At 42.2% G+C, this 16,173-nt stretch overlaps 1 protein-coding gene across 7 annotated transcripts in view; it reads left to right on the top strand.

The window, feature by feature from the left end:
- MED12L (mediator complex subunit 12L) overlaps window positions 1–16,173 on the top strand; it is a 506,270-nt gene that overhangs the window by 486,098 nt on the left and 3,999 nt on the right. For all 7 annotated transcript variants that reach the window (XM_070768376.1, XM_070768473.1, XM_070768425.1 and 4 more), the window contains 5 exons: window positions 1,275–1,364; window positions 3,263–3,492; window positions 5,159–5,315; window positions 8,129–8,242; window positions 14,687–14,768. In XM_070768376.1, the coding sequence (XP_070624477.1) occupies window positions 1,275–1,364; window positions 3,263–3,492; window positions 5,159–5,315; window positions 8,129–8,242; window positions 14,687–14,768 (673 nt within the window). The remainder of the gene's footprint in view (window positions 1–1,274; window positions 1,365–3,262; window positions 3,493–5,158; window positions 5,316–8,128; window positions 8,243–14,686; window positions 14,769–16,173) is intronic.

Below are 16,173 nucleotides of genomic sequence, written 5' to 3'. Positions count from 1 at the left end.
AGAATAAGCACCAGATGAAATTTTAAGTATTTTCATTCTTGATATCACATATGAAGGCATCTTATCATCATGGAGAAAACCCTGGGCTCTGGAGGCAGGCTCACGTAGGCGCTAAGGGCTTGGCCATGTTTAACCGGGTGAGTTTGCTAAGCTGCCTAGGCTCTCTGAGCCTGACTTTTCGTACCTGAAGAAAATGGGGACTAAGTTCCCTCCCTGCAGAGTTCCTGTGAGAAAATGGAGATATGAATAAGAAGCCTAGTCCCTGGCATATAATAGGTGCCTAATAAGTGTTGGTGTTTTCCCTCTTAAGCTAAATGTTTATACCTTTTTTTCCTGCCAGAAATATCTGTGCTTCTTTCCAAGAACATTAAAATTGGTTTTACATTACTATATTTTAACACTTTAAAAAAAATGAGAACATCTAGAATATAAAATGATACTAAAATATCCTAGAATAAATCCTATTTCTTTATAATTAGTAAGTCCTGGAGAAAACCAAGGGATGGTCAGAAGTTAGTCCTCTTTCTATGATTAATACTGCACACTTCTGTGAAGTGGCTTCTGCTGCCAAAACAAAATACATATAGCTGCTTTTAGGAATATAGTTTCCCCAGGCGAAAACATGTATTAAATTAAGGCTGGTGAACAGATGTTAATTGGTTTTATTTTATATTGCAGTTGGTTAGAATTGCATTTGATACTAACTTATTATAAAATTTAATTGGTTCTATTGGTTATTAGAGTCATAAAAGATAACCAAATTCTTCCCTTGCATACTTGGCTAAATAGGCAATTTTTAGGTCCCTCTGAAGGAATATCATTAAAAAGTCATGAAGATGTATATGCCATTTGTATGTATGTATGTACCACGTGTTCTCTTAATCGATGGGCACAGGATGAGGCAAGTATGTGGTTTCAGATTTCACACTTAAGAAACTCATGCCTTTTACTCTAAAGGGGCCTTTGTATCCTGGAGTGTACAGGAAAGCTGTCTCAGATTCTCTCTGATGAGCAGACCATTGAATATTTTGACTTGTGTGTATGTATGTCTTATCATCTGGGATAGCTGTAGTCTTCTTTGGAAGAAATAGTAAGTGTGACAATCTCTAGTGTCAATAGGAAATTGATGAGAAATAGTATTTAACACCATTTGGAATCTGCAAGTGCTGTTCTCACGTAAGGTTTGGTGTCATGGGTTTTTGGGGTTATGAACCAAGAGCTCGAATCACACCCTTGCTGTTATGATCAAGAGCCGCCTTGGCTTTGTTTTCCAGGGCCAGCCAGGGGACCAGGCTGCTCTCTTTGCTGCTCAGGCACGGCCCTCCCCTCAGCTCCCCCAGTATCCAGGACTGCAGCAAGCACAGGTACCCATGTTTGCTTTGTAGATGCTACTGGGATTTTTAATGCTCTTTATTTGAAGGGGGGAACCAAGTAAGTAGGGTATCAGTTCCCTTATGGGGTATGGAACTTAGTCACATCTTCTGCCTATAGATTATAATTGACATTTCACAGAAATCTTTACCAGTGATTACTAAACAAGTCCGGGGGTTGATTAAAGGGCATAAAACATTTTAGGAAATTGTTAGAATTAGAAATGAATTAGAAATGTCAATTCATAACTTTATGTTAATAATGATGATGGATATTGAAATGGTTATTAGTCCTATAGTACTTACATTGTAATACATAATGATGTAATTTATGATGGAATTTTATGATATTCAAAGATAACTTCGAAGAGGAATCATGGTAGAATAAGAAGAAAATCGACCTTGGCATCACACCTTGACAAAATTCCTGACAACCTCTAAGCTGTGTAACATTGTGAGAGTTACTCTAAGTCTTGATTTCTGTCTCCGTAAAATAGAAATGAACATTGTGGGGATTTAAGACCACCTATAGAACTAGTGAAACACTAGATACACGGTAGTTATTCAGCAAATGATAGGTTTGCCTTAATATAATGCAAATCTTGAGCTATTTTTTTTTTCTAACAGTTTTGTCATTTCTGCCTCCACATCCTTTTACTCTACCCTTCTCATAATCAGGAAGCCAGGGCTGTTGGCAAGACCTCTAGTTGGGGCCAGCAGTTCACACTGTGTCCACAGCTGAAAGGAAGGCTGAGATTGGCCTTCATGGGCACCAAGCCCCATGGCAGGCTGCATCCCTGCATGCTGTCTGCAGGAAAGTCATTGTCCATCACTCTATCTTCCAAGTCAGCCACTCAGCTACCTCGAAATGTGGTATTTAGAGGACCCGGAGAGTGGTCCTCTTCTACTTTAATCAGCACTCTGTTCTGTATATTATAGATGGTGATCCAGCAGAACCTAAAGCTTTTCATTTACATCAGGTGTCAAGATTTGAAGAAACAGCCACTATATAATGTTGAATGGAGAAATTGAATATCCTGATGGTATTATAGAGTGCTGAGACAGGCTACTGTCCAACCAGAACTCAAGGGTATCAAATAGTCACTAGTGACACCCTCATTGGGCTTTCATGGTGGCTCAGACTACCAGTAAAGAATCTGCCTGCAATGCAGGAGACCCAGGTTCAATCCCTGAGTTGGAAAGATCCCCTGGAGAAGGGAATGGCAACCCACTCCAGTATTCCTGCCTGGAGAATCCCATGGACAGAGGAGCCTGGCAGGCTGCAGTCCATGGGGTCACAAAGAGTCAGACACAACTGAGCAACTAACACTTTCACTTTCAGTGATACCCTCATTCTCTGGTTAATTGACTTTTCTTCTTTTTTGTTAACTGGTTTGTTACTACAGGCAAATTCATTAGGCCCAAGGAAGTGTAGTTACATACCATACTAGGAAAGTGTACTCCATTATTTTTATTTGCCTTGAGTATGTGTAGCTTTTCTGAAACAGCATTAATGATGCTTGAACTCTGTTGAACACTGATATCATGTGTGCACTAGAGGTATGCATGCTTGCCTGATTATTTCTATGCAGAAACATGCCTTTCCTTTCCTGAAAACAAGCATCTGAGCTTAAAAATGATTGCTTAACCAAATGAGGATTCATGTTTTGTAATTGAACTTTCTGGTGAATCAGTACACAAGTTCATCCTATAATTTTATGACTCTTCTTTTGGCCTCCAGAGTAGTCTTCCTCATATTTTGAGTTAAAAGAGCCTTGGAGAACAGCACATCTCAGGGAGCTCCTCCTGGCTTTGTTTTTGCCCTGTGTGTCTTAGTGATAGGAAAGCTGGTAAATGGAAACGTTGACTTCTTCCCTTGTGCCTGCCTGCAGACCATGCCCCAGGGCTACACAATGTATGGAACCCAGATGCCTTTGCAGCAGACCCCTCAGCAGCAGGCTGGCAGCGTGGTCCTGTCTCCTACCTATAATTCCAGAACCTATCCGGCCGCTCACTCCAACCCAGCGCTCATGGAAAGACTCAGACAGATGCAGCAGCCGCCGAGCGGCTATGTTCAGCAGCAGGCGTCACCATACCTGCATCCCCTGACCGGCTCCCAGAGGTGATGCATGTGGAAATGATTACAGTGGTGGCCACTCAAATCCTGATCTTTACTGTGCTTCCCTTAGGACATGGTGTTTCATAATTGTTCTTATGAGTTTGCATATTTCCACACCGTTTTCATTCTGTCATCTCATTTTTAGCAGCATCCGGATTGTAGTTCAAAAGAAGCAGTGCCTCACCTTGTGTATTTCATTCAAGGCTTGTTGTTTGACTCACATCTCCCTTAGTATTTGTGTAATATTTTTTAGTGATAACACTATGTTAGCTCCAGTGTTCTTTTTTTCCTTCTCTTTTATAAAAAGGTTTTAAATTGTTAAAACCTTTTTTTAATTGATAAAAAAATTGTTGCTTGTCCCTAGCAGTGCCTTACTAGAATATGTTGATTGGCACCTTAAAGCCTGTGATTACAATTCTCATCGTATGTAGCGTGCACAACAGTTCTGTTACATATCTCAGTTTTTACCTTTTCCACTTTAGAAATGGCTAGCAAAACAGGGCCATGAATGTCTCTTACTCAGTTCTTGCTTAGCTGGAAGTTATAGACATAGCGTATAACTGAACTGTCTGTTAGAGTAGCTACTAGCCACGTGGGCTGTTTTAATTTAGACTAATCAAAGTTAAGTTTAAAAATGTTGTTCCTCAGTTCTCAGTCACAGTAGTAACATTTCAAGTGTTCATTAACCACATGTGGCTAACAGGACCAGCTTTGAAGATATGTGATCTGTGCAGTCAGGCAGGACTGTGTGTTTAGAGAGGCCTGTGTGGTCGCTATTAATGCTCTGCTGTCACTCACTTGAAATTCTTACTCATTTTTGATCAGAGAGCCCTGCATTCTTTTTTTGCCCTGAGACCCAGAACTTGTGTAGCCGGTGGCCAGTGGCTGTCTTACTGGAGAGCACAGATGCAGTCAGCGTAGAATATTCTGTTGTATGGCATCAGTCTAGGGGAATTGAGTTTCCTGCAGCATGTCGGAATGTTGCTCTCCCATGGACAGCAGCTTTGCTCTTGTGTGTTACCATCAAAGAGTGCAGGTCAACTCCAAGTAATCACTGTTTGGAAAATTGGCACGGTTAATGGCAGCACATTTGGGAACATGAATAAATTTAGAAAACATGCATTATATTTATTTGTCTAGTAAGTGGCAACATACCATACTGCCTAAGAAATTGAACTTCAGAGCCCCAAAGTTCTGAGTTTAAATCCCACCTGTGCCATTTGCTATCTTACTACCTTTGGTAACTACTTCTCTAGCTCTGTTTTCTCACTTTAAAAGTAGGGCTAACGAAACTGCTGAACACGAAGGAGGGCTGTAGGGGTAGTAAGCGAAATAACAGATTTCAAATTTTTCCCACAGCGCCTGCTCCAGGTAAAATGCTCGGTTAATGTCACTTATTAGAAACTATCAGAACATTTTTAAAAAGTAGTTTATCCATGTTGCAATCTCACTGTAAGTAGTAAGTATACTTGCTGTCCTTTGTCAGGGGATACCAGGTGTCCCTGAGAATCTAGGAGACCTTAACCGCTGCCCTTTATTGCATTTGAATTGTTCAAAGTGATTATTGACCATGATGGTTTCTTTGTGAGTGTATGTACGGCTCCCACGGCACTGATTAAAAACTTTGACAGCACACTTGGGCCTGAAAACAAGTTTTCTTCTTTACCAGGCTGAATCATCAGTCGCTTCAGCAGAGCCCTCTGGTGGGTGGAGGAATCGATGCGGTGCTGACTTCCGCACATCCAAACCTTCCCTCAGTGCCCTTGTCTCAGGACCCGATGAGACCCAGACAGCCACAGGTTCGACAGCAGCAGAGGCTTCTCCAGGTAGGGGGCTGGGAGTGAGTGATTTGTGGGCAGAATCCTTAGCAGCCTTAAGAAAGAACAGACGCTTCCGACTGTTCTTATATAATTTCCGAGTTCCAAGGAATCCTGTGTATTTGACACTAGGAGCTAAATTGGTGTCATTTAGTTCCAATTTGGCAGGGGTCTTCCTTCCTCTGTGCATCCACCTGGTTGTAGTAGGCAGGAGAGTACTTAATGTAGACATCCCTTTGCTGCTCCCAAAGGTTTGGGAGGGTAACTGGATGCCTTTATCTTAATAGTGTAAGCCTCAGTTTCCCCAGTCACTGCTTAACTATAGACGATGTGATTTGAGTTCAAAATTTCTTGTGTGTGTTTTTCTTTTTTTTTAATTGAGCTGTCCAGAGTTTCCATCATATTTCTAGAGGGGCCTGTAATGCCTGTAAATGTTTTGTTTAACATCTCTAGTTTGATTGGGCTGTGAAGCTGGAGTAACGTAAGGAGGATGTTTCAAAGGGATATTTCATCTTGTCTCTGGTAGCATCCAGACAGTTGTCCCCTTTGCTTGTTCATCATAAATATTTGAGTCTCCTAAGTAAAGAACTCTTCCTCTTGACACATTCTGACTTCTGCCTCCCTTGTTTAGGGAATGCAAGCTATTATGTTTGCCAGTTCCATCTGTCTTTATTATCAGCAAGCTTGTCCTGTGTTATTGGATTGGAAATTGCTTGATGAGTTTATACAGTGGACTCTAACCTTATCAACAATCCAACTTAAGATGCATTGTCCTTTTATGTATTTCTAAGAAAGGAGAAGAAAGCAACACCAGGAATGGGAACTCCAGTAAAACTGGGGTACCCAAGGGTTATAGTCTTCATGTGAGGTCAATGAGAAATAAACCAGTCATGCAGAAAAGGGCAGCAGAGGAACTTTCATGTCTCAACCTTGACACTGATGGTGGGAAGAAAATATTTGAACCATTAGCTGAAATGGGTTTCAGATCTGAATTCAGTATGATCCCAAGAATTCTGGTTGGCAGTGCCATCAGGTGGACAGTTGAAGCCAACACAAGTCTTCAACAAAACTGTGCTTCACAATTATAAGATGCTGTGAATTACATCCCAGTTTTCACCGTTAACATGTGGAAAATTTAGAAAAGGTAATTGATTTCAGGGAGTGTGGCCTACAGATGGCCAGCCCCACTCACGGCATACATATAATCTCCAACGTGGTCAGAAGCCCTCTAATCTTTAGCTTTGTCATAAGTAAAATGGAAATGATTATAGTGCCCACTTGTTACATGTATAGTGAAAATCTAATAAGCAAATACAAGTAAAGCACTTATTTGGTAATACTATTGTTAATATGACTGTTAATACTTGTGGTGATATTTTCTTGAATCACAGTTTCCCCAAGTTCTGAGGATAGGTTTCAGAACTTTCTATGACTGGTGTTTACATTTCCCTCTGTTTTAAAACTTCTCATTTCCAAATCATTGAGGAAAGTTGTTACAGTATTTATTTACCACTTCCTATCTTCCACTAGTATTTTTTACTGCAAATTTTGAGAATCTTTCTTATTGGTTACCGTGTACTTTTTAACCCAATTCACATGATAATGTCCTTCTAATAATTTTTTCATTACCAGCACATTTCTTGGAGATTAGGAAAAATTATTTGTTTCTGTATCCAATTTACATTTATTCCTTTTATGGTGATTAGCTTCCTCCATAAAGAGATAGATTAACAATTACAAAGTTGGGTTGACTTTTCCTGAACAGGCTCACAGAGAGCCAAATGGAGAATTAGCTTCCTATTGCAGTTGCTGTATTTCTGATCCAACTTGTATTTTTCATGGTGGAAATGGCCCACCCAGACCTCAGCTCGGATTCCAAATCCCGGACCCTTGTCACTTAGAGAAAAATGCCATCTGACAATAGCCATTGATTACCTTGCCCTAAAGAAGATAATTTGGGAGAGAGTATGCCAACCAAGTGGAAAATGCAGAAGATAAAAAGAAGTCAGATGCTAACATCATCAGGATGAAGTGTTTGGGTGGAGGAGACTTTAAAGTTTGAGACAAACTGCCTCCTAATATTTTCTGCTCCTCTGTGGTGTCCCACCAGATGGATGTCTAGTTTATATTTCTTTTGTGATTTGGAGCTGTTTTCCAAGAGCCATATATTTGAGCCAACATTCATGGACATAAGCTTACAATTTTATGCTGGTAATTTACACCAGAACTTCTCACATCTAAATCTTCTTTAAAAAAAAAAAAAAAAAATTCAGGAGTTCCTTTGGGTGTCATAAGGGATGAAAAGATATCTAGTGAGCAGTCCTTGTCTCACCTGGTAGCATAAGATGGGATCAAATGTGTGGAAGGGCAAATGGCACTAAAGGAATAGAAATGGTTAAGTACAAAGAATGTCCCTGGACGGTGTCAGGTGGTTTAGACTATGATCACTGTGACTACAGTAGAGGAGATTCTTAGTGTTGGAGCAGTCTGAGAGTGTGTGGAGGAGCAGACTTGGGTATTGCCCTTGAAGATGAATGATGTGTGGCGAGAAAAGTATGGAGGAGGCAGGTGCCTGTCATCTTTGTTAGAACAGAATAATCAGAAGATATATTGGGGAGGAAATTGGAATGATATTGTGGTGGTGGTATAGTTGCTCAGTCATGTCTGACTCTTGCGACCCCATGGACTGTAGCCTGCCAGGCTCCTCTGTCCTTGGGATTCTCCAGGCAAGAATACTGGAGTGGGTTGCAATGGCATTCCTTCTCCATGGAATGATATTAACCTCCTACTTTAGCTGTGTAATTATTTTTCTTTCTTTCCAGATGCAGCAGCCCCAGCAGCCCCCCCAGCCCCAGCAGCCTCCCCAGCCTCAGGGTACCTCGCAGACCCAGAGTCAGACCCTTGGTCTCCAAACAATGCAGCCCCAGCAGCCTCTGGTAAGGCCTAGCATTTCAAAACCAAACATGCGGGTTTCTTCTTCTTTATTCTTTTTTTGCTGGGGTTCTTCAAAGGCAGATTGCATTTTTTCATGTCCCATAAGATTGTTAAGAACTGAAAAAACCTAAATATACCCTGCCAGTTTCTCCCTAGAACTTTATCAGAGAAGGATTGTGTTATTATTGTAGTCAGTATATTTGTTTTCATGGAAGGTATAAATAAATATTTAGGGTTCTTAGGTCATATAATTTTTCCTCTTCAAATTTCTTCAGACCTCTGCATTCTATGGACTAAATGTTTATATTGAGAAACCAAATTTTTTGTAAACAGTGTTAAAATGATAACTAATAATGGGTATGCTTAGAATATTGCTGTACTTGGCTTTGAGTTTCCTTTGAGTAATCCCAAAGAAACGTGAGAGTACTTTCTAAAGTATTATCTTTATTGATGTAAAAGAAACTCCCAATTTTAGCCTGTGTTAGCATTTGCTTCAAGAATTTTCATGGAATTCATGTAATTTTGTGAATTTTTCATGTAATCTTATAATTTGCTTCTGTGACTTTGTAAACCAAATTCTGAAATGTTATGCATAGTATCAAGCAGCGTGTGCCAAACCTCAATAGTTTTTACTTTTGCCAGTGCCATATTCCTTCTTTATTATTTACCTACTGTTTTTCTTTAAATTGCCTCTTTTCCTATTTCCTTGAACATATTCTAAAAAGAAGCGTTTTATCACTGCTATCAATGGTAGTGGGCACATCACTTGTCATGTGTTGGAAATACCTGTGAAAATAAGTACTTACTCTGCAGGTAATTCAGCCATGGGAGTTGAGTGAATGAGCACCATGCCTGAGATAAGCTGTATGACTGCATGTCTCTCACACTTTGGAAAACACTGATGTAGATTCTTTTCCAAGACAGAATTTGAAAGATGGGTGGTTTTTCAGTTTTTAGTAAGAAGGAACAGTGTGGCCAGGGCTCTGGTATATTAGGTGGGATAGAGTGCAGTTAGGTGGGGATGGGCTGATAATGCCCCCATAAGATGGAAGTAGGACACCCTGAGGGAATTTAATACACCCCTGCATTGGCCAGTTTGATCTTCATTTTTAAAGAAATCCTTGAAATGTAATAGACCGCAGCCATGAAATTAAAAGACACTTGTTCCTCGGAAGAAAAGCTATGACCAACCTAGACAGCACATTAAAAAGCAGAGACACTAGTTTACCAACAAACGTCCATCTAGTCAAAGCTATGGTTTTTCCAGTAGTCATGTATAGATGTGAGAGTTGGACTGTAAAGAAAGCTGAGCACCAAAGAATTGATGCTTTTGAACTGTGGTGTTGAAGAAGACTCTTGAGAGTCCCTTGGACTGCAAGGAGATCCAGTCTATCAATCCTAAAGGAAATCAGTCCTGAATATTCATTGGAAAGACTGATGCTAAAGCTGAAACTCCAATACTTTGACCACCTGATGGGAAGAACTGACTCATTTGAAAGACCCTGATGCTGGGAAGGATTGAAGGCTGGAGGAGAAGGGGACGACAGAGGATGAGATGGTTGAATGGCATCACCGACACAATGGACATGAGTTTGAGTAAGCTCTGGGAGCTGGCAATGGACAGGGAACCTGGCGTGCTGCAGTCCATGGGGTCTCAAAGAGTCAGACATGACTGAGTGACTGAACTGACTGGAAAAAAAAATTTTTATTCTATCACAAAGTTAAAATTATATGACTGGGGTGGAAATTAACTTCAAACTATTTTTGTTATAATTGTTAGTAGAAGGTCCACTTATACAGAACTGAGAGGAGACCCAGGTCCCATATTGCACTAGAATTAAGCATATGGAGGAGCCTGGTGGGCTGCAGTCCATGGGGTTGCTGAGGGTCTGACGCGACTGATCGACTTCACTTTCACTTTTTCACTTTCATGCATTGGAGAAGGAAATGGCAACCCACTCCAGTGTTCTTGCCTGGAGAATCCCAGGGACAGAGGAGCCTGGTGGGCTGATGTCTATGGGGTCACACAGAGTCGGACACGACTGAAGTGACTTAGCAGCAGTAGCAGCATACAGCAAAATTTAGTACCTTTCTACTCTTCTAATAGTTTCATAATGTTTAATAATTTTTTGTGTGTAGAGAACATATATCACACATTCAGGGTTCTAAGTCAGTATTGATATGTTTTAATGCAGCTGGTTGTATTTCACTCACTGGCTTAAGACACTTCTATCCCACTTAGTGGGTCAGTCATGTCAGGCTCATGATTCTTCTTCAGTGTATTCCAAGGAAAATAATTCTAGAGAAACAAACACCTCCATTCACAGTAATCTAAATAGAAAGTAAAATCCACAGTAGGCTTTTTTTTTTTTTTTTTAGCTTTTAAAAAGCTACCTTGAGAAGCACAATGTTTTATTTTGATATTTAGAGCAATACATTATAATCTGCTGCTGCTACTTAGCAGCTTCAGTTGTGTCTGACTCTTTGAGACATCATGGACTGTAGCCCGCCAGGCTCCTCTCTGCATGGGATTCTCCAAGCAAGAGTACTGGAGTGGGTTGCCATGCCCTCGTCCAGCGGATCTTCCCAACCCAGGAACTGAACTCAGGTCTCCTGCATTGCAGGCAGATTCTTTACCACTGAGCCACCTGGGAAGCCCAATACATTATAATCTAGTTGGCAGCTATGCGTACAAAGGCAGATGTGTTGTACATCCTAAGTTTTAAGATGAACTGAGAAACTTATCACTTAGAGTGATAGACTTCAGATAATTTCCAAATTCGAAGTTATAGGGATGACCAGTGATCTTGGACTTTTGCATTAGTATAATTCTTTTTTGCATGCTTAATTACAGCATGCTTATTTACATATCCTCTTAAGCTTATTAATATAATGCATATTTGTCATTGTGAATAGCTGTGAAGAAGTCGGTCCATTGTACTGCTCTGCTATTACTTGTTTAACCACCCTACCTACTGTTGAACATTTAGATCATTCCTAGTTGCAAGTTAGTGATGCTGGGGATATTTTGTTATATATTCCATTGCTCTTTTTTTTTCTTTCCTCTCACAGTGAAAGAAAATAGAAGTATAAGAGAAAGGTTCTAGTTGTGTATTTTCAGAAGAGCCATGACAAAGCCTCAGCAATTTTAACACAATGTATTTCTTTTTATCTTTGGGTACAGTTCCTTTTCTTATTAGTTCTAAGATTTATTATAATCATCTCTAGCAGATCCAGTTCTTGTTACTGGCTAGTGTTCTTCCTCTCCTGCTTGTTTGCTTGCTAGTGACAGAGTGGTAAACTGGCTGTTGAAGAGACACCAGCTCTGACTCACTCACAGCTGTCCTTCCTGCAGACTCAGGGGAGAAGGGATGGTGCAAACATGCCACCGCCCTCCTCATGACTTGCCCTCCTGCTGTCTGGTGACATTCCCAAGTCTGCATGTGTATACTGAGATGTGCAGTGGAGGCCAGCACGGTGCCGAAGGTCGCAGAGCACAGAGGTGATGTGCCAGGCTTGCTTCCTGCCGCCAGATGGCGTAGAATCACTGAAGGCTGTTAGATGTCAGTCTGGGCCCCGGGAAAGTGGTGGAAGCCTGGTGAGGTGGTGTTTGTTTGTCAGGGCTGTTGTAGTGATATACCACCACGGGTGTGGCTTGAACAATCAGAAAATTATGGTCTCACCATTCTGGAGGCTAGAAGTGCAAGATCATCGAGTTGGTGGAGCCAGTTTCTCCTGAGAGTCTGAGCCACACCTCTCTCTGAGCTTCTGAATGTTTCCTGGCAATCTTGGGCATTCCTCGGCTTGCAGACACATCACCCAATCTTCCCTTTCATCCTTTCATGACGTTCTTCCTGTGTTTGTGTCCAAATTTCCCTTTTTTAAAAAAAAGACTCTGTTTCCAACTGAAGTCACTTTCTGATGTACTGATGGTTAGGATGCTAGTGAATCTTTTGGGGGGAAAATAATTCAACCCCTAACAGAGGTCAAGAGGAGTAGGAGAAGTATGGGAAGCTTTGGAAGAGGAAATTGAATGCAGGGAACCTCAAAGTGCATTTGTATTTGATTTACTGCTTTTGACTACAAGTTCTTTATCAGGCTGTTCCCTTGTTGGCAACAGCAGCTGGGTCATGTGGACAGTCATCATCAACACCCCTGTGGGCAAGGCTTGTCATTTCTGTAAGTGTACCTGAGTCAAAACGGACTCACAACAGAACCAGTGCTTTTTCAGAAAGTGTCATCAGAAAATAGAACTTTCCTCTAAGAAAGAAAATATGAGAAAAGCCCGTGCTTAGAAATTAAATCCGGAGTTGTCGTTTGCTTACTTAAGTCACTTGTCTTCTGTGAAGGAAGAGATCTGGAAAAGAGTGGGTGCCCTTGCTGAAGAATTAGATTTGGCATCCAGGCTTTGGTCTGTATTATGGTTGTTGATTTGAAAAATACTTTTAAAGCTCATGAGTTGTTATGATTAAATTAACTCTGTTAGCAGGCTATGATTTTTTCCTTTAAAGTTGCTTCCAGCTTTTAAGAAGATAATGTTTACACTATCATGCTCTGTAATTTTCATCTTGAACTCAGGTTGCCATAGTTGGGTGGCCAGGAAAGCATGCTAACAGAAAGCTTTGGAAAAATGGCCTTTAAAATTAACTGTTATGTCAATATCATACTGTGTTGAACACTTGCTTTTAAAAATATGTGTAATGGCAGAAATAGATACTTAAATAATTGCATTAACTTTTAATCAAAGACAAGGTTGGAATTATCATATAATTTTCCTCAAGGAGTTCATATGTTCCAGTCAGAAATTTTTTAGAATGCCTCTGGAACTCCAAATTAGCCAGATAATATTACTATTCTTTTCAAGTGAAAAAAATTGGGTCCAGTTTTTAATTGAGCCAGATTGCCTTCCTTTGTATGAGTATGGATCCATGCCCCACCCCCGCCCCCCAACCTGAAGGAAAAAGAGAAGTCATACTTATGGAAGGAGGTATGGGGAAGGGGTTCTTGGGAGATTTGTGGTAACAGCACTAATACTTTTGATTTCTTTTTTTCACTGAGAAGAAAAACTAGTGCAGGTTAAAAAAAAAAAAAAAAGGCTCAGTGGAAGTTGCTAGTTAGCTTGCAAATACATACCTGCTAAATACTCTGAAATCCACCGGCTGCTGATGCTCTCTGTGTTTGCCATCCGGAACGCGTTGTTCCGTCCACATGCTCAAAAGGGGCCTGGGCAGTGCTGCAGGCTGTTCTGCCAGAGCTGGTAGAGAGGAAGGTTTGTGTTCTGTCAGTCAGAGGAAGGCCTGTGTGTCTGTGGAGCCTGTCGGTCGGCAGTGCAGGTTTAAGCTCAGTGTTGCCTTGGTACTTGTCCCTTTGCTCACTGATAGTGGTGTCACAGGTGTCAGGACACAGCTGGCAGGAGGCAAGGACTATGTTTACGCACTTTGGTGTCCTGGAATCCAGAAAAGCACCTGGATTTGGATAACTCATTTGTTGGATGTCATAGCAATGGAGGAGAACACCCAACACATTATTCCCAAGCAAAGGAAAACACACCAGAGATTTGACTCTGCTTCTGCCCTGCCATCTCCAGGGTGCACCCCATCCCCGCTTAGAGGTCAGGAGGTCAGTGGGCCAGCACTCCATCCTGAGGTGGGTGGGGGATGGGCCTGTGGAGGTAAGTTGATTAATTCCAATGTGTACGTGATTAAGATAACCTTGCATCAGAACGCGTCCTTTGTTAGGACAGTCATAGGCCCGGCTGAAAGAAGCGGGGGAGAGGTAGAAAGGAAGACTAGAGTGACACTCTGAAATCTGAAGGTTAAGGAAAAAAGTAAATCAGCACTATGAATGATGTTAATCAAAGGTGATTTTACTTCCGCCACATAGGTTTTTTTCCCCCTCTTTGGAATAACTACTGCAATTTCTTGAATCAACTTAATGGCTAGAACCAGGGCACTCAGGCCCTCGGATTATTCTGCACACGCAGGACTCTGGAAGCCAGCGCCTCCTCGAAGTGTGGTCCTCCTCGGTGCCTCTCTGGTCTCACCCTACCCAACTCCCCTCCTCCACCAGCAGGAAGGTGCAGTCCCAGTGGGGTCCAGGCCTCTGCACCCACACTCTTGTCTCCATTCACCCAAGGCCAGGCCTGTGGAACTTGACCCAATCCTCCCACCAGGCAGCTTTCAGTTTGCTGCTGCAAATGGTTTGGAATGTAGTGACACCAACTAGTCAGCTGGTGATGGGTGAGGGAACAAGGATTTGTGAACCACTGGGCACCGCTGGACTCCTTCCTCAGGGCTCCTCCGGTAAAGGCTACGTCCGCACCTGGAGATGGGTTTGGAATGCATCAGGCACTTTCAGGTGAAGGCCAGGTGTGGACCAGGCGTGGCTGCAGGCTTTCTGTTCTTATCTTTGATCGGTGCTGACTCTCTCCTTTCTCCCGATGACAGTTCCCCAGGCAAGGCTTGCAGCAGACCCAGCAGCAACAGCAGACGGCTGCCCTGGTGCGGCAGCTCCAGAAGCAGCTTTCCAGTAAGTATGCTCCCTCAGAAACACATGGCTTCCAGGAGGTGGAGCTGCACACGCTTGGCCGCTCCTCAAAAACCACAGTCTTCCTCGCTGCTTTCCTGTTTGCTTTAGTCCTGGCTGTCCCTACTGTGTTCAGTCTTGGTTTGAAGGCTTCTTTTCCTGCAAAAGCCCTTAGTCTTTTCCTTGAGTTCAGCAAAGATGTTTTCCTGTTGCTTCCATCTGAGTCTTGGAATGTTTCTTTCCATCTGGGGGACCCCAAGAAACAATAGGTTCTTTTCTTGCAAAGCTAGATGCCCCCGAGAGCATCTTGGCTGATGCCCTCAAGTGTGTTAGAGGGCAGGTTTGGGGCCCCCAGTTACTATGACTTTACATGTGTTAATTCACTTAATTTCTACACCACCTCATGTTAGTCACTCAGTTGTATCCGACACTTTGTGACCCCACGGACTGTAGACCGTCAGGCTCCTCTGTCCATGAGATTCTCCAGGCAAGAATACTAGAGTGGGTTGCCATGCCTTCCTCCAGGGGATCTAACCAACCCAGGGACTGAACCTTGGTCTCCCACATTGCAGGCAGATTCTTTACCTGCGATAAGGTATTATTGCTATTCCCATATTACACATGAGAAAACAACTAGAGAACAGGGACACTGACGTGTCTGCCCAAGGTTATTCTGCCAACAGCTGGGACTAAAACTCAGAGTGACTCGTTCCAGAGCCACCTTTTAACCACGGTATAGATTCTGCTGCCTGACACTAGCAGTGGCGCTCGTCTCCTTTGTTGAATAAGGGCGACTGAGCTGAGCTGCCCACTGCACATCTCTAGAGGGCTCCGTTTATGCCATAGTCTGTTTGCATGGGGCCTCTGGATTTGAACAGTCCCACCAGAGTTGTGCGAGCAGTAGCTGTTTCTAAGCCTGTGTCACTTTTTTGAACCTGTGCATGGTTCTTTGTCTGTGTGCATAGACATATGTGCATAGGCATACGCTCGCATCTCATACACGCAGCCTCTCTCACGCGCATACACTCTTGCCTAGTTCTCTCTGATGTATCTATGGCCATTTCCAGGAAACTGCCCACTTCAAGCTACTTCTCTTTCAACTATTACAATGTCAGTGTTAAAGTAGAATCTCTGATGTACTTTTATGAAGTTTTGAGAACCTTTAATGTTTTATGATACTTAACAGTCCTTTTTAATATTAGTATTTAGGTGGTTCAGGGATAGAGACTTTTGATGGGCCAGTTACCCACATCCCAAGGCCTTTTGCTGGCAGGTATGGGACTGTGATGTAGAGCTGGCCTCTCTGCAGAATGAATCCAAGGGTGCTGTTAAGACCTGGCCACTCAAGTGTCTGTCTAGTGTTAGACTCCCGGGCCAGTCTGTTCTCCTGTTCCTGAGGCTGGTACTG

Source organism: Bos indicus, chromosome 1 (genome assembly GCF_029378745.1).
Source record: "Bos indicus isolate NIAB-ARS_2022 breed Sahiwal x Tharparkar chromosome 1, NIAB-ARS_B.indTharparkar_mat_pri_1.0, whole genome shotgun sequence".
Taxonomy (NCBI): domain Eukaryota; kingdom Metazoa; phylum Chordata; class Mammalia; order Artiodactyla; family Bovidae; genus Bos; species Bos indicus.
Note: the sequence above shows the minus strand (reverse complement) of the source record. Positions and strands in the feature narration are given on the sequence as shown.